Genomic DNA, 19,789 nt, shown 5'->3' with positions numbered 1-19,789 from the left:
TTTCATTCACCATCCCAATTGCAAATGAGAAAAAGACTTTACAATTGAGCTTTTGCAAGATATTGAAATATAATGCTGTTGTCCGTGATGTCATCATGACATATTACTTCCTGGTACGTGGAAACAAGCACAAGTGGAGGAGGCAAGGGCACATATTGTAACGCACTCTAGGCTTCGATTCCGACATAAGATCGCTTCCTGATCCTTCTCCATCTCCCTCTCCCTACTCGCTTTCTGTCTCTCCTCACTGTGCTGTCTGAAATAAAGGGACAGAAAGTGAACAGGAACAGCAAAGTGACAAGAAAAAAACAAATCTGAATTGACATGGAGTTGTCCGGGGGTGCGCGTAGGCCTACATTGCTCTTCCATCCTAGCCTGGCTCTCGCGCAGAACCTTAGTGCTTCGTGCATCTTCGTTACACTTCGTGAGCCATCTGCGTGAGAACCAGGTTACTTCCATCCCACCTCCTTAGTCACTCCGTGAGGATAGCATACAATGACAGTCTTCAAGAAGGGAACTTGCTCACCTTTTATGTCTTTTATTGCCTATTAAAGAGAAAGAAATGCTACACAAATGAAACGTGCAAATGTTTCGTCACAGTCCGACCATCCTCAGTGCAAGAACTTATTTTGATTTTTGTGTGTATAGTCATTGCGACGCTGGGGAAGAATCACAGTTCTGTATTATGCATTGTAGTTTGTGTAGCCTCTTACTGTAGATGGGGTCGCTGTTCACTATTTGCTGAAAATACTCAACTACATCATAACAACATTGTTGTGACTGTACCGAAAGCCTTAAGTAACAGATTAAGACATAGCCATTACAATTTTGGCGACAGTAAGGTTATAACATAGGCTCTGCGCTATGGGGCTAATCGTTGTCTTTGTGTTTTTGTTTCTGTGTAGGCATTGAGACGGTGGGGAAGAACGTGCTGGTGGTGGGCCGTTCTAAGAACGTGGGGATGCCCATCGCCATGCTGCTCCACTCGGACCGGAACCACGAGCGCCCAGGAGGTAGGGCTGTGCAATAGTAGAGTAGAGTAGAGTAGAGAAACGTTATTTATCCCCAGGGGGGAATTCAGATGTCAAGTAGCTACATAAATACAAACACAGACACAGACACAGACAGACAGACAAACACACACACACCCACATGCCAAGAGGTTTCCCGATCTGGGCCAGCTCTGGCATCTCAGGCAGTCCAATCCCCAATAATGATGTCCTTCCTAGTGTCCCTCTGTATACTGTTAAACAGTTGAATGGCCCATGGGACAAAGGACCTCCTTAGCCTGTCTGTCCTGCAGGTTAGAGCACGTAGTCTGTGGCTGAACAGACTCAGCTGGTTACTGAAGGTGGTGTGAAGGGGGTGTAGCTGATTATCCATAATACAATCCAGTCTGTTCAGGGCTCTGCTCTCAGCTGTTGAGGTAAGAGTCTCCAGCTCCATGCCCACCACTGACCCCGCCATCCTAACCAGTCTGTCAAGGTGTCCCGCATCTTTCTTCCTAATGCTTCCACCCCAGCAAGTCACCGCATAGAAGAGCACACTGGCCATGACAGACTGGTAGAACATAAGCAGAAGTTGGCTGCAGACATTGAAGGACCTCAGCCTTCATTCAATATATCAAATTTATATCATGATATCAATATTGCTGTGGTAGGGGTTGGGGTAATATCCTCAGCCTAATATTTGGAAACGAGCACTGTACCTGATAGGGTAATGCACATTCAAGGAAGCCCTTAACACACTCTGCCTTGATGCCCCAGGCCCGATTGGATGTGTACAGCACATGCGTTATACGATACACACAGATTTCATTCAGGTTTTGAGATGGGAATCATCTCTCTTATTATTAAACAGCATGTTGTTTTGACCACAGTCTTAGAGTAATACAGTAGTAGAGTTGAAGAAGATATTTCTTCATCCATGTGGATCAGTCAGAGAGGTGAGTTGTGATCTGTGCTGACCTCGTGGAGTAATTGAGCAGGACTCACACACACCATAGCGTCACCATAGCATCACCTGCATAGTGATAGGGAAAGCTGTGTACCATGTCAGCTTAGTAACCCTGGAGGGAAAGAGTCACCACACTTAGGCAATGGAGGTAGAATAGTACTTTGGCGTGCAGCGTGCACTGTAGGGTTGCCAACTGTCAAGGGGAAAAATACGGTAGGCCTACACTTCATCATGGTGAGGGTCTGATGGTCCTCCCCTAGAAAATGCTGTATTTCTTAGATGTAATTTCCTGCATTTTAACACATTTAAATATCCCGTTTCCCGTTTCAGCTCAATACGGAACCCATACTTTTATCTGTAAACACAGGACGATTCCGTATTTCAAGGGACGGTTGGCAACCCTAACAGCATGCATAGCGGACTAGTGCTACTGTGCTAGTGTTGAATAGTAGCCTATCAGCAGAAGTAGACTTTGATGGTTATTTATTTCATATTTTATAGTATGAACATGCTTCGTCTCCCTTAGATTCACTTCCGGTTGCCATTGTCAAAAAATAACCACAAGACAGTGACGGAAAGCAACCACAAGTTGACTGCTTGCTAGCCAAGTTGGCTTGGGAGCCAATTCAAACAGCCAAAAAAAATGTCTCACTTCCACAGGATTTAATTTGCATTGAATGCAAATCCAAAAGCATGGCACGCGTTTGCTCTGATTGATGTGCTCAATTGGAGGCCGCACCTTGCATAGTAGTGTTTTTTTATTGCACAGACGCTTTTCGGAGTGTGCCTTCTTCAGTGTGCAGAAACATTGAAACATTGAAACATTGAATTTGAAATTAGGGCCAGCACCCTCAGAGACTGAAATAATTAAGAGTGACCCCTGCTCCAAGAAGAAAATTGACATTGTGCTCAATTGGACAAATGGAACTAAAAATGAATAAATAGTAGTTAAAATACCCTTAACACTGTTGCACAGTCTGTCCTTTAAATGTTAAATGTTAAAGAATTGAATTGCTTGAAGAAGGTCAGTAGACCGAAACGTTGCATTAAACCATGCAAATGTGAACATTGTGCGGGAGCTTTCTTTGCTTTAACGTTGGTGACTTTGGGGTTCCACTCCTACGCACCTGACCAAGGAGGTGTGCAAGAATTCTTGACTTACTATGTCCTTTAAATGTGAAATTTGCCTTCTACCGTACTGTATGTCCATGGTCAATGGTCCGTGGCGAAGAATGAATGAATTGATCCCTCAGAACATGCATCTGATTTATCAGGTTCAGGCAGGTTTCAGCTTACATAAGATCCAATATGTGTGGCCCGAAGCCACATGATTCTGTATCACAGCCAAGTTGTTAAGATTTATCTCTTACGATCAGGAGCAATAGAAAACAAATCTGTCAGAGCAGATGGATGCTCCAGAGTTCAGCTTTTCTATGACAGCTGTCTGGCCCGAATGATCCTCGTTGATGTTGTTGTTGTTTATCAATGGCAGAGCTGTGAACGGGAAAAGGATTAGGAGCTCCACAGAAGATGAAGAGAGAGATCAAGTTGTATAATTATTATTACTGTGAATTATTACTAGTTCAATGGACTCCCTGACTCTTTGGCATAATATAAGCTGTAGATTAGTGGCCGAACGGTGGGGCACTCGTCTGCCGTGCGGCTGACCCGGGTTCGATTCCCAGCCCGGGTCCTTTGCCGGCCCTTCCCCATCTCTCTCTCCATTCGCCTCCTGTCCACCTCTCACACTGTCCCATCCTCAATAAAATCGTAAAAGACCAAAAAAAAAGAAGAAAAAAAAGAAAAGTGGCTACCATCAGAGAGAAACTAATTGTTTGTCACACTTTTTCGACCAGGCCTGTCTGGAGGAAGTCTCGAGTGTCATTGAGGGCTCTCCTGACTAAAAACGGTTACTGTGTGAATGAGAGTAGAAAAGAAAACAGTGCCAACAGACAATGGAAATGACGTCAGTAAAAAAGGCAAAAGTCTTTTGACCAAAATGAAGCAACGTGTGTCATAATAATAAATACAGGAGTGGTTCTGCAATGTTGTTTTCTAGCATGAAGAAAGTTTAATGAGGAAGTTCCTGTCAAGTTTACTGAAGAAATGTAGTGGGTAGGAAACTTTTGTTTGGGATTACAGGGTTGACTGGTTTGAGTGTAGAGGGAAACTCCAGAGTTTGGCTGACTTTAACGGTGATCAGGGCAGTGGTGTAGTCTACTTTTTTGTGGTGTGTATACTGTATATTTGAGTATTTATTTAGGTGGGTATACTGTATATTTTTGTGCTATTCTAAATATTGGACCAATCAATTTTAGGTGCGTATAGTGAAATGCCTGAAATTTTCAGGTGGATATACTGTGTATACCTGCGCTCTATGTAGGTAGACTACACCACTGGATCAGGGCCAAGTTAACGCAAAGGCTTGTTATGGCTTCACCTGCCAGGGGCCCCCCGATTGCAGAATTGCTGAGTTAAGCTAAGCTAGCTCGCTAAGCTAGTGAAAGTCAATGGATCCGTGTAGCATGCTACATGCTACAGTGATCCATTGACTTTCACTAGCTTAGCTACATACTCCCTCTTTTAACTTGCCTTAAAGCAAGAAAACGCTTAACATGAAAAATAAGACACCTTACCACCTTTATAAACCCCAGCCAACGATTTTAACTGTATTAAGCCCCAAAATAGTGGCATACCCCTTTAAAAATCCCAAAAAGCAAAAATCCCAAAAAGCAATTGGCCCATCGCATTCAGTAGGATCCCACACAAAGACACCCCTATGGGGTCTAATAGAATGTGCGTTATGAAAGCATTGGCAACAACAAGAAGAAGGGATGAAGCAACATATTTCACCAATAACGGGAACCAGTCATACTGTATCTGAGGGTATGCACTGGGCACTATTGCCTGGCTTAACCCATTGATGCCTGAAGCACCTGCAACCCCGCCCCCCGCCGCTAAATGCCTAGCCCTTTTTGTGAAAAGGTGGCCTCATCTTAAGAAAACGATTAATATCTCAGCCTCAGAAGCACATAAAAACATCAACTAATTTGTATTAAAATGCCAAGACCATCATCTTGCATTGGAATGTGATCATTCAGCTCTGACATACCAACATTAAAATAAAATATTAAAAAAATCTGAAATCTTGTGAGCCTGAATGTTGCATCCATGCAGCTTCAGGCGCCTGGGTCAATGTTGCGCTGTGCACCATCCAGCATTAATGGGTTTACAGCCATCGAGCTTTAGTCAACATCTGATGAACATGAACCTACTATGCTGCTAACGGTAGGGCATTTGTCTACTTTGCGGCCAACCCGGGTTCGATTCTGGCTCTGGTCCTTTTGTCGGCCCCTCCCTTTGTTTCTCTCCCAACTCGCTTCCTGTCTCTCCTTCAAATGTTAAAAACTAATAAGGGCTTGACCCCCCCCCTCAAAAAAATTTAAAAAAATAAAAAAAAACAACGAAAACATCTCATGAGTATTTTAACAAAGCAGTTTTTAATATATGAATGATGCTAAAAATCTCAAAAAGCAATGGGTCCATCAAATCCAGCGGCATTCCCTGTGCAATTCAAATACAAAGACACCCTTATGAGGGTTAATCAAATGTGCGTGATAAAAGTATTGGCAACAAGAAGAAGAAGGGATGAAGCAACGTACTGTATTTCACCAATAACGGGAATTGTTTGGTTACTTTGTGGTTTCCCTGGAAGAAGAGAATAGTTTAATGACGTAGCTGGCACACGGCCAAGCTCACAGGACAGGAAGGAGCAGCCTTTTGATTGGGGGCCAGGAGAGGATGGAATGAGCATAACAACCCTCCTGTTCACGTTCCGCTCATGTCTACCTTTTAAGGACATCCGTGTGAGAACATGTGGGGTGTTTCTGTAGACTTTTTTAGACAGATGTTTGACAGATGAATGGGTGAATCTGCCATCTCAACTAATGGCCGTGGGCAGCAGTCCACATTCTCTTTTAACTCTTAACGGTGCTGTGTTTTATTATCATTCTTAGGTGTTCATTATCATTGACATGCTAATAACAACATTCATCTTTTATCATCATGCATGTCATGTTTTTAAACCTGTAGCCTCCTTATTTTGGACACCAGATGTAAAGTAAAGTAAAGTAAAAGTCCACCTTCTACTGTCCCCTCAGCTCAGACATACAAAGGTACAAAAGTTCAAAATGTCATGCACAGCTCAGGTTTAGATGATGGTGAATACAGGATCATGTAGACAATTCAACATAAAAACATGGTTCACGGGGGCGCTGTGGCGCAGCGTGCTGAGCCCCCCACATTTGGGCTTGCATGCCCACCCACGGGGACCCCGGTTCGAGTCCGGCCGGGGTCATTTCCCAATCCTCCCCTGTCTCTCTGTCCCATTCGCTTCCTGTCGCCATCTTCGACTGTCCTGTCAAATAAAGGCATAAAAGCCCCTAATATATATATATATATATATATATATATATATATATATATATAGCCTATGGCATACTGCTATACCTAACAGATTTGTATTATTCTGAGCCAGCAAAGCGTTAATTTTCGACATTGTTCACTCTGAATGAAAAACAAAATGTAAGTTGAACACTGTGTGGTAAACCTCTTTTTATACCGTACAAGCTTACTGTAAATATGTTTATGTATTTGTTGAACAGAATTGCCAGGCAACACATGCGTTTGCTATGAGGAGAGGGAGACAATAAATATCTCCTGATGTGATGTTGCGGTTTTGGCATCGCTGTGTGCCATCATCACTCCTCAGTGCCCAAACTTGCTGCTATCTCATTACCAGACATTTACAACATTCATTCAGTTAGCAGGCCTTCAGCCAACTCTCTCTCTCTCTCTCTCTCTCTCTCTCTCTCTCTCTCTCTCTCTCTCTCTCTCTATCACTATCTCTCATCTCTCTCACACACACGGCAATTTCCACTAGCAGTGTGAAAGTAAATGTTGTGAATGGCAGTAAAATAATAGAGATGAAGAATCGCAGTAAAGCCGGTGGGGACAGTGTTTTGACAGGCCTGCTTTCACCTTCAATCTGTTAAGGAAAAATACTGAAGTGCAGTGGTTCTTTTTTTAATTTTTTTTTAGATATATCAGATTTTCTTTGGCTTTCAGTAAAGGTGTAAGTCGAAACGTTGGTCTTATTAAATGTAACTGCATGAAGTTCTGAGTGTGCGACGACCATTCTTTTTCAAGTTGAGATGTATCAGATTACCATTCAGTTGAAGGTGAAGATTGTGCACATCCCAGGAAAGGTGCAGGACAAAGGCTGACTGTAGTTTCGAAGTGAGAGGTCTGCACACGTAAAATCCTTTTTGTTTTCTTTTATTATTTCATGGCTGAATAACGTTTCCACTTCACAGTCTTCATCTGATGAAGACTGTGAAGTCGAAACGTTATATCATGTTACCATAGCATACATAATAACCACTCCACCAAACACTGTAATATCCAGCAGCATAATTCATTGCTACTTGAATATTAATAATAAGCACGAATACTTACTATTAAATATTAATAAACAGGCTATTCATTAAAAAAAATACTCTCCACACCATCTCAGGTTATTCCAGTTACCACTGTATAAATGACAAGCACTTGGTTGCTGAAATTATGCATAGTCAGCGCACAGTATGAAAGTACATGGACAGACCTTTTGGAGAATAGCAGGACACCACAAATAACACACACACACACACACACACACACACACACACACACACACACACACACACACACACACACACACACACACACACACACTCTCACTCTCATTCTTGCTCTCTCGGCCACGCACGGCACGCACACACACACACACACACACACACACACACACACACACACACACACACACACACACACACACACACACACACACACACACACACACACACACACACTCACACACACAAACACACAATATAATACTTTTATTTTGATCACCATACAGGGAAGGATTACAGATCCAAACATTAATGGAAATATTCTGCAGATCGGCAAGTATGATGAAGTCAGAATTATAAATCCATGAGTCTCTATGGATAGATGTGATCTCCGTCTCCAAATGGACAAGCTTCCTATCATGGCAGATATTGAACAGAATTTGGCCAGTGCCTTTGCACTCACACACACACACACACACACACACACACACACACACACACACACACACACACACACACACACACACACACACACACACACACACACACACACACACACACACACACACACACACACACACACACCTTGAATCATGCTGGGACTGGCAGAACATTCCTCTTGCTAGCTGGAGGATTACTGAGAGAGGGCCGGTGGTATTTGCTGAAATGAAATGAGGGCCTTATTCACAGTCGCATGTGTCTGTAGTCATTAGTGGTGTCAACAATGATCGATTCGGCGATGCAATCCAATGCGGGGCATGGACGATCCAGAATCGATCCGGCAAGTTCCAGAATCGATCCGACAATTTTTTAAGTTACAATTACTTCCATGGATATTTAGGTAGCAAATTAATGTTAAATTAAATAACATCATTTGCAAAGTGCAGTCTTGCAAAACATTGCAAGACTGATACAGACTGATACAGAAAACAGCGAATAAATTGTTGCTCAGTATCTGACTACTTGTATTGCCTCATCATGACTGATTAAACATTTGCTTTGCTTTCAGTAGAAATGTAATGCATTGCAATGCATTGTAGAATTGAATCGGATCGGATCGGATCTAATAGAATCGAATCGAATCGCTACTTCCCGAATCGTGATCGAATCGGATCGTGAGGGCAGTGCCGATCCACACCACTAGTAGTCATTACCCTGCAATGAAATGCCTTTCCCTCCTGTATTAATGATGAACTACAGTAGATTATGATGTGTCTGTCTTGAAAGGTCCTCTTAACCCTATCGCGCCGGATGCATCATATATGTCTCATCAAATTCAAAGCCCTCTCTACGCTGACACAAAAAAAAATCGATCTGAAAAACATCCTGCGTGTCATTTCCAAACGTCCTGCAGTACGCGGAAACCGCCACAAGAGAGCAGCGGTCGACAACAAGTTGACCACAGCTCGGCGAAAAACAGGAAAATGGGGTAGAAGCGGTTTCCCTGACCGACGCTGAGATTTCGTCAAATTGCATAAGGTTTGTGTACAAATTTCCGAAATATAACTCTACATCCTTTAATTTGAACACTTGCTTTGTGCAATTAAGCAAGGAAGAGTTTATATTTTTACACCGTGTTGCAGAGCGATCGTGCTAAAACTGATGAGACATATAAGCACCATCCGGCGGTGGCAGGAAGTCAGCCATCAATGCATTTGCTCCATAGGGAAACTTACAAAGCATACCACGACGATCGTTTAACAAAACACACAAGTTGTTTTACTTCAAGACAAAGATATTGCCTTAAGAAACACGTTTTACTTGCAATTTTGAAAATGTAATGCAAAATGTTGAAATTATGATCTCGTAAAAAATGCATTGAAGTGAATGGAGAAATGGTCCAATTGTAGTAATGGACCCATATATTCAAATTACACATCAAAAATGAATAATGATCTATATTACACTCATAAATAGGTTGTTGAGCATTCGATCAGCTATGTTTTTACATAGATTTTAAAAAATTACCTAACCAGGCTGTGGGAAATGTAAAATATGGTCCTGCTAAAACAAGGATAGGCTTAAAAAAAATGGCAGGATCTCACTAAATATTTAAAGATAATCCTCAAATTAAATTGTCTGACAACTTTTTTAAATAAAAAAAAAGTTGTAAATGGATTAAAAGTCATTTTTCAATGGTCATGAAATTGGAATTTTCATTCATTAAAAGCCTGATGCATCATATATGATGCATTAAATATCTCAGTGACCTTAACAAAATTTTGATTTTTTTTTTTTACATTTCTTATAAGGGACCAATATTGAAGCAAATTCCAAAAAAATAGAATTTTCTCTCATTGCTTTCATGGTTCAGGTTTCACAGGGTTAAAAGGTGAACTTTCTTGTTTCTTCTTTTTTTCCCTCACTCCACCCAATATTGTCGCACATTTAATTATACATCACGCGAGTTAGATTACTTCTTTTGGTTGGTTTTGCTGGCTTAAGTGGGGATTATGTTTATAATGGTACGAGACGTAGTGCCCTTTAAACATCCTCCTGTGTACGGTTCGAGGAGGAGCATCACTACATTCATACTGTACAATCATACATGAAACAAAAGGTGCGTCTGAGAAAAGTGTTTTCTCTTTCCCATGAGGGGTAAATTTAGACTGGCTTGTACGACAACAAAGCCTGTCAGAGCTCGTTATGGCCAACCTCACATACTACATTTGATTTACGTAGTTAGACGGTCAGTTTTCCATGTGAAAATTCCAGCTGCTTTACTAGGCTATAGAGGCTATATATTATATAGGGGCTTTCTTGTTGCATGCTTTTGTAGATTAACCTGTCAACACGGACCACAGCACATTGTGACAAAAAAATCCAAAAAAGCAACTTTCAAAAAGGGTATTTTTTTGTCGAGACGTACAAAGGGGCAGGTGCTTTAGCACCACCTTGTCCCTATCTGTGCACGCCTATGTAGAGTACTGCATAGATTTTAATGGCTTGATCTTCTCCTATTTGGTGCTAATGCAGTATGATGACTTGATTTTCTGCTGCTAGGTGGCACTGTGGTGACATGGGGTGCATTCCAATATGCGACCTTGCGTCCTCCAATTGTGCTTGTGGCCTCACGTTTCGCTGAAAACCCGCCTCCGTGGAGAAAACAATTAAGTTTCCCCACTGTCAGCCTAGGCACAACAGTTTTTGGGGGATTAGTCTTCATTCACCATCCAGTTTGCAAATGAGAAAATGAATTAACAATTGAGTTTTTGCGAGATTTTGAAATATAATGCTGTTGTCAGTGATGTCATCACAACAATTTACTTCCTGGTACGAGGCCACAAGCACAAGTGGAGGACGCAAGGTTACATATTGGAATGCACCCCTCATGACTTGATTTTCTCCTGCTAGGTGGCACTATGGTGATATGATGGCTTGATTTTCTCTTGTAACGTTCTCTTGTAACTACGGTGATGCGATGCCTTGATTTTCCCCTGCTAGGTGACGCCAGGGCTCTAAATAACTTTTTTTTTATCAGCAGCCCAAATGGCTAGTAGATGTTAATCCTGCTAGCCAAACACATACTAGCTAATGGGTCAAAGTGGCTAGTAAGTTTGACTTTTCTAGCATCCAAGCAGGACTTTCACCAGCATTCGGCTAGTGAACAGTTGGTGGGTGTTACAGTAATTTACAGTAGAGCCTCCGGTGGCGCCCCATTGCTTGTAATGATTTTGGTAACACTTTATTTTAGGGATACATCTATTAGCACTAATACATTTGTTAGGCATGTGTTCGCAAATGTCTTGTTCATGCACAATAAGGGATTTATTACCAATTTAACCTAGTAAGGACCCAGTAGGCCTTAGCGTTTGCTTAGTACATGCCTTACAAGTTATTTATGCAGGCATTAACATTGTATGTATTAGTGCTTATAGATGTATCCCTAAAATAAAGTGTTACCATGATTTTCTCTTGCTAGGTGATGCTACGGTGACCATCGCCCACAGATGCACCCCCGTAGAGCAGCTGACGCAGCACTGTCAGATGGCCGACATCGTCATCGCAGCCGCAGGTGAGGGATCCTTAGCCTGATTATCATTGATTTTCAAATCTCTTCGAGACTTGGTCTGACCAAGAGCATAAAAATGTACATTTCCCAAATGGCAATGGCATGGCTGACCCGCCTCCCGTGGTTTGCTTGTGGTTGTTTGCTTACCGAGAAATGTGGGAGGAGTTCCCGTATTTTCGGGAACTCAGAAAGTACTTGCATTGCTCTTGACCTGACTAGTTGCAACGCTGAAAGTTTGGCGTCACTAGGAGGGCACAGCCTGGCTAACCGCAGAAATACACCTACCGCGACAAGAGCGAGGCGAGCGACGGAAGTAATTGACTTTGTATTGAGTCGCGCAACAAAAGCGACTCTGGAGACTAGAGCGATTTGCGCAACGAGCGCGACAGTTTGAAGTTGAAATCCTTTCAACTTTCTATGACGCGGTTCGGCGACAAGCCGCGACAGCCAATGACTGTATAGAGGTCAGTGACCACAGCCAATGGGAATGTTTGAATGCTTTGCCTTCTGCTTGTAACAGACATACTGTAGTCGCTTCAATCGCGCGTATCGCTCTGTCGCTTGAATCGCATCGCGCCTCGCGGTAAGGGATCCTCCCCCTGAGGTGATGAGCGGCGTGCTCAGGGAATCGCAACAGGGCATTGAACAATGTATGACGTAGACCAGTGTGGTTGTCAACCTCTCAACACTGTATTAAGTAGGCAGTAGACAGACGATTCTGTCGTGGGCATGTGTTTTGGTTTGCGAATCACTTTCGTGCTGATGCACTTGCTAGTGAAAGAGTGTTGATATTCAACTGTAGCACACAACCAGGGCCGCAGACATCTTTGGATGGGCACAGGACAAAGTTATGTGAAAGGGCCCCCACTCAATACATAGAATGTAATGAGGACCCAATTCTGGGTGTCCCAATTGTCCCTTGGACCGGCACAACTGACCCCTTTGCCCCCTTGCACCCCTTGGCTCAACACTGCAGTAGCCCCTTAATACGCGCCGTACCTCCAGTGGCACGCTGTAGTAGTCATTGAAATGTAACTACCACAGCACTACAATACTATGACACAAAACAGATCCTTTAGTAATGCACCACAACTTGGTCATTACCAACAAATGTATAAAGCCGCGTCTTAAGGGGTTAAGTAGATAGACGATTCTGTCGTGGGCATCGATTCTGTCGTGTTTGGTTTGTGGATCACTTACGTGCTGATGCACTTGCTAGTGAGAGAGTGTTGATATTCAGCCCTAATCATTTTTTTTCTATTATTTAGCCATTTTACACACATTTCAAAAGCATTAGGGAATTAGGGTTAGGGTTTGCTAATTGGAGGGATAGTTGTGATAGAGAGATACAGTATAAGTGATAGAGTTCAGAAATACTAATGGGTGAAGGGGGAAAGATTTGCACATTGCTTGCAAAAGTCTTGATTTATTGAAGATGGCAACGTTTCGGTCATAGATCTTCTTCAGGCATATTGAAGAAGAAGGGATCTTAATTTACGGAACATTGCTCTCCTCAATAAATTAAGTTAAATTAAATTACGTTTTTTTGTGTGTGCCCTTTTTTTCTCACATTTTTTTTGATTTGGCACCTGCTGATGTTTTATTCTTGGATTCGCGCACCCTCTTCAAGAATTGAGTTTAGAAATAGTGCCATAGATAACATTTTTGTGAGTAAGCAGTTCCGAGAAACAACTGTAAATCATTGCAATGAGATGTTAGCAAAAATAACCGAGGAATCTGGTTGCGGGACTGAAACAGGGTCGGATTAAGATGACGCGGGGCCCCCAGGCTACAAGTTGCTGTGGGGCCCCCTAGAAGGCAAATTTCGTAACAAAATTACATGGTGTCATAATTACCAGCTTGAAATTAAGGATAACATATCTGTCAACCGTGAAGAGGAGTATTGAGGGGATTTAACCTTTACGAGAGTGGGTTTTTGAGCATTCTATAAAAAGAATGTGTTCTATAACAATGCAAGATTCTACAATTCCATATTGTATTGAATGACGCCCAGAATTCTATAGAACTTTCACCGCCCGAACATTCCCGTCACAACGGTGTGACGGTACACTCTTAACTCCTTAAGACGCGGCTTTATAAATTTGTTGTTACCAGTATGGTAATGACCAAGTCGTGGTGCATTGCTAAAGGGCCTGTGTTGTGTCATAGTATTGTAGTGCTATGGTAGTTAAATTTCAATGACTATTACAGCGTGCCACTGGAGGTACGGCGCGCATTAAGGGGCTACAGGTTAAAGCTGTACTCAACACGACAGATGAGTTAGAATATGACTTTTCAATATCACACAATTCTGACATTTAAAAAAAAAAAAAAAACTTTTGGCCACTCAGCGCCCCCCTGAAAGGTACAGGGCCCCTAAACCACAGCCATATCTTGCCTGTGTGGTTATCAGGCCCTGGAGTGAAAGATTTTGAAGAAAAAATAAGATTTTATCACTTGGCATGTCATCTTGCGTTGTGTTGTTGGGTGTGGTGTTTTCAGGAGTCCCTGGCCTAATCACTCCAGACATGGTGAAGGAGGGAGCGGTGGTGATAGACGTTGGTATCAACCGTATCCAGGATACAGGCTCCAGCAGCAGGGTGCGTCTGGTCGGAGATGTGGACTTTGAAGGTGGGCATTTAAAAACTTGGGAATAAGGGTAGCACTTAGCTACGAGGGTGTTGTAGCACTCAGAACACTTTGTCTGCAGTATTTTGACAAATAGCTGTGATGCATGTTAACTCTTTCTCTCAGTCTCTGTCACACAAATTCTCTCACTCTCTCCGTGTCTCTGTCTCTCTCTCTTTTTCTCTTGCTCTCTCTCTCTCTCTCACTGTCTCTGTGTCTCTCTCTCGCTCTTTCTCTTGCTCTCTTGCTCTCTCTCTATCTCTCGCTCTCACTCTCTCTCTTTCTCAATATAGTGCCCCTATCTTACCTCTATACTGCCCTCCCATTTCAGAACGCAGTATCTTGAAAATGGTCGAAAATGGGTTTAGACCGGAAATTGGCTTTAAAATAACTTCTTTTTCATGTGTTAAAAAATGTTGGTCCAACTTGGTCCCGTTGCAGAAAAAAACGATAAAAAACGATTATACTGCGCTTTTTGGTTTTAGGACGTTACATCGTACTAGCCAAGAACGCAGTATATAGCGCAATATACTGCACTTCTCCATTGACACCGTGGTTTTGGTGTAGACAGTAATACCACAACAGAACGCAGTATATTGATTTTTCAGCTAAAAAGTAATGAGAATGCTGTTTTTTTTGTTTTTTTCTTGTGTGCATCTCTCTCTCTCTCTCTCTCTCTCACACACACACACACACACACACACACACACACACACACACACACACACACACACACACACACACACACACACACACACACAATGTTATTAGATGTGATTACCCGTGTCAGGGTAACCCCTATGCAGCTTCTAACCTGCCTTGAGAGAGGTAACCTCCCTTGCCTGGGGCCTCTAACTTCAAACCAGAGTGTGTGTTGGTGTAAACTCTAAAACGTGATACAGCAGTAGTGCGGCACGTTTCGAGAACAATTACTGAGGCATTTCCAGGAAGCCTACAAAGTAGGCCTATTCTTCTCCCTGTACTCTACAATTGAAGTAGACTGCAATGAAAATAAATAGGTGTTGGGTTTTTATGAGTGGATTGTCACAGCAAGTACAGGTAATAAGTAGGGGTGGGGCAGACATGCTATCACATTTTTTCAAAAGTGGGATTTCCATGTTGTCTAATTTACGTGATAGAAAAGTACTTTACAGTAATTGGTAACATCTGACAAGGCGTGTATTAAATGGTTTTAAGTCAACGAGGTAGACCTAAGAACTTAAATCTGTTAAATGCACGTTCTTTAGGATGCAACCCTGCTTATGACCGTCAATTACGGTATAGCAGCTTAAAGGTTAAGTTTCATTGCGATGTCAGTTTCGGTTCGGTTTCCTTACAATTAAATGTTTTCCACTTTAAGTAGATCGCCATGCATCCCTCAGCCATAGCTGTCAATCACTTGTAAAATACTTGACCATTATACAGATACGTGAATCTATGGGGTATTGATATGGAATGGACCGGTGCTAAGGTTTTAACCCCTAAACGCAAAGTCTCTGTTATAACTTTGACACCAAAATGGCAATGGCCAAGTCTTAATCTGTGACCTAAGACTCCTTGCGTTGTCCTCACAATGTTGTTATGATGTAGTTGAGTGTTTTCAGCTAAGAGTCCCATCGGGCCCATCTGCAGTAAGAGGCTACACATTTTCCACAGAACTACTGTTGAGCTGTGTATGATATAAACTGTAGATATATAAAATGCATGCCTAACAACCAATCAGAAAACAGCATGAAAGCAGCAGTGGCTTTGTAGTCAGGGAGTTGGTCTTTCAATCTGGGGGTCTTAGGTTCGAATCCCATGACTGTAATTCCCTTGAGCAAGGCACCTAACCCCACATTGCTTCAGGGACAAGTCGCTATGGATAGAAGCGTCAGCTAAGTATCATTTAAAGTAATGCAATGTTATGTAATGTAATGTAATGAAATTACAGACGACCAGCAATATTCTGTGCATACATCATTGGTTTTAAATTGTTTTTTGAAGGTGATCTTGCATCTCAGAGTATATGACCCCATGAACCAATCGTGATAAAAATCAACCCCAGTTGTGTTGCAAGGTCATGATGTCTCCCTGAAAGCATGCAGTGGGTTGATGCAATTCATTTGTTGGCTGCTCGTGCATTGACCTGCCCTGGGTGTTGGAAGAGGTTTGCTGTTTCATGTTGGAAAAGATTTCCATTCCTCCAGGTCTTGTTATCTAACGGAGTTAGGGTTACAGGAAACCAGGCGTTACGCCAAAAACATGTCCAGTTGCTTCTAGGGGTGTAAATAACAATCAATATATATATATCGATGCATCGATACTACGGCCAACGATTTTAAGATTGTTCAGTGACCGTATGAACTTGGATTTTAAAAGTAGTCTTTCTTGTGAAGGCTCAGCAGGCCGCATGTGGCCCCCGGGACTGAGTTTACCCACCTCTGCTGTAAAGGTGCAAAACTTTTAATGTCAAACAAACACCAGGATTGGAGCGAAGTATCAGTTTTCAGTACTGCTGACCCCTGCTGAGCCCTGGTGGGTGCAGCACATTAATGAGACATACGTGGATGGAGCATAGAGGTAAGATAGTGGCACTATATTGAGAAACCATAGCCTAGAAATCTAGACGCCCTTAGCGTCCGCAAATGTGCTCCCGGGGGCAGCATTTTGCTGTAGGGGTTTAGCTCGCTAGGCTAGAGAAGCGAGGGTTGGGAATGGGATGCATGTGGGATAAGGGTGAGAGATACAAATGTGTGTTTTTTTTTTCTTCTTCTCTTCCAGGTGTTTGTGAAAAAGCGGGATTTATCACTCCTGTACCCGGAGGTGTTGGTCCAGTGACCGTCGCCATGGTTGTGAAAAACACAGTAACTGCTGCCCGAAACGCTCTGGGACATTGACGTGGAAACATTATGGAAACAAACATTCTGCACATATTCCACATTATGGAAACAAAATTAGGATGAGGAAGCCAACGCACAACAGAGCTTTCGCGGTGCAGCATGTAGCGAATACTTGTTCACTTCAGATAGAAGACAGCACGCACACTCTTGTTCAATGCTGAATTGTTATTTAAACAAACAACATTTCGGCCAGTGTCAAGTTGAGAGAGGCCACACAGGCCGAAACGTTGTTTGTTTAAATAATTTCAGCATTGGGTAAGAGAGTGTGGTGTCTTCCTCTCTGAAGTCAACATTATGGAAGCAAACATGTACTGTAACGCACCATGAAGAAATGGATAGATTTATGTGAGCTTGAAGGAATTCCATGATTGAAGAATCAAAAATCCGTCTGAGCCTTACGTATGACTTTCTAAATCACAACACAAATCTGCACCCTGTCACTCGGTGCGCATATGCAGTCTGAATGTTGATTACATATCTGTGTGCATCAATATACGTGTATGTGTGTGTAATGTTTCTAGTTTTTTTTCTGTGTTTGTAAACAATATAATAACATAAAATTAAATTATCTCATTATTATTACAGGATCTCTTTACATTCTTGCACCCTATAGATTGTAGTTGTTGTCCGACAGACAACTCATTCTGTATGACATTACAACCCTAAAACATGAATACATTTTTTAAAGGGACACTGTGTGAGATTTTTAGTTGTTTATTTCCAGAATTCATGCTGCCCATTCACTAATGTTACCTTTTTCATGAATACTTATCACCAGCATCAAATTCTAAGTATTCATTATGACTGGAAAAATAGCTCTTTTCATACATGAAAACAGGGATCTTCTCCATGGTCCGCCATTTTGAATTTCCAAAAATAACCATTTTAGCTGCAAAAATGACTGTACTTGGACCATACTAGAAAATATTTGTTTATTACTTAGTAAACTTTCATGTAAAGATCAAATTTGGCAATAGGCAGCCCAGGTTCAATGAGCAGCATAGTTGCAGTACCTTTTTTGACCACTTCGTGCACAGTGTCCCTTTAAGATGAAAAATACTGATACTATACAGCACAGCAGGCAACACGTTTCAGTTAAAGACACAATAAACCTATAAAACTGCACTTACATGTAGACCAACCCATATGGGGTTTCAATATACACAGCAATGTTTTTTTTACATTGCAATTACGTTTTAAAAGTGACAAATACTGAACAATTGTATGGTTTTATAATTATATAAATAATAATAATAATATTTGAATTCAGTTACATGCTGGCTCACCAGGGGTCCGTTTCTCGAAAGCGTCTTTGCTATCGTCATTAGCAAAGTCCTTCGTACGAGCGACTCAACTGCATCTTGACAGCGACGCTTACCACTAAATCCAAGGGAATGGTGTTACGTCTTAAGACGGTCTTAAGACGGTTAGCAACGACAGTAATCGAGAAACGGACCCCAGACTAGCAAATTCGTTTTATGTTTGTTCGTACTCCTCAGGCTTCCCCCTTCCTTTGCACCTGATATTAGCTACTAATGTGCGGCGCATACAGAAAAAAAATCATTATGCTTTTTCTATTTTCAACAGACGTTCACCCAGTTTACATGACTCTCTGTTTTTGCAACAATGTCAGTTGTTCTCAAGCTTTTTTGAACAAACACCCCCGTCGGCTCATCATAAGTCTCCCAATGCCCTCTTCACCTCATAATAAACCAGCTAACGCCCCCTTAGTATTAAAAAAATGAAATAGACTCATGCCCCCCAATGTTTCAACTGAGCAGCCTCAACGCCTGGGGCCCCCTAACGCTAGAGAGCCCCTGTTGAGAAACACTTTGCTACATCCTATTGTGTCATGTGTGGGTGGACAGTGGTGGGTATGTGGGAGTAAATGACAGCACTCTTGATGGACAGGGCATTTTTTGGGGTGGATATAGAGCTTGCCCCTGCCGCTGGTGTCTTGTCAATATGGCCCATTCAGGGTCGGATTGAGATGGCCCAGGGCTCCAAGGCTACAGATCGCGAAAAAAAAAACAATATGACAAAATTACCTAGTCTGGTTCTCACCGACGGTGCGTGTGTGCAGCTCGGGAGCCCCCCGGTGGAGTGGAGCTTCATACACTACTGTCTGGTAGTGCTGCCATTAACATGCTTTTCTTGAATAGAAAATAAGCAGAGCATTTATTGCTTAAATATCAAACACAGTTCGCATTGATGAGTCACAGGACAGATTCTAGACCAGACAGATTCTAGACCAGGCACCCTCTCAATTTATGAAAATTTTCAAGGCACCCCAAATCAACAAGCCGTAACATGGCATCGCATCGGATACCACAAAAGCTTAGAAAAGTAACACATTTGGAGACGTCACACAACCTACGTTCGAAGTTGCAGCTTACTGGGGCGACCTAAATGTACTTTATTGTGAGTAAATGGCAGACAAATATGTATTACCGGTATATTACATAATTTATTTATCAGCCACGTTTCCACCCCGGTTGAGAAACACTGTTCTAGACTATATTGACTCTTTAGAGATTTTGGTGGTGGTGAGTTGCAATAAATGCACCATTTATTTTTTCTGACTCGAGAAGAGCATGTTAACAGTAGTGCGACCAGACGGTAGTTTGTGTACACGC

At 42.2% G+C, this 19,789-nt stretch overlaps 1 protein-coding gene across 1 annotated transcript in view; it reads left to right on the top strand.

Annotated features, from left to right (window-relative positions):
* mthfd2l (methylenetetrahydrofolate dehydrogenase (NADP+ dependent) 2 like) overlaps positions 1–17,267 on the top strand; it is a 24,143-nt gene extending 6,876 nt beyond the window's left edge. Inside the window, exons 5-8 of the mRNA XM_063193423.1 lie at positions 906–1,013; positions 11,554–11,646; positions 14,146–14,274; positions 17,035–17,267. Coding sequence (XP_063049493.1) covers positions 906–1,013; positions 11,554–11,646; positions 14,146–14,274; positions 17,035–17,150 — 446 coding nt within the window. The 3' untranslated portion in view covers positions 17,151–17,267. The remainder of the gene's footprint in view (positions 1–905; positions 1,014–11,553; positions 11,647–14,145; positions 14,275–17,034) is intronic.
* Positions 17,268–19,789: the final 2,522 nt, after the last annotated feature.

This window comes from Engraulis encrasicolus, chromosome 3 (assembly GCF_034702125.1).
Source record: "Engraulis encrasicolus isolate BLACKSEA-1 chromosome 3, IST_EnEncr_1.0, whole genome shotgun sequence".
In the NCBI taxonomy this organism is placed as follows: domain Eukaryota; kingdom Metazoa; phylum Chordata; class Actinopteri; order Clupeiformes; family Engraulidae; genus Engraulis; species Engraulis encrasicolus.
The sequence above is the reverse complement of the archived record's forward strand: the minus strand, read 5'-3'. Positions and strand labels throughout refer to the sequence as shown.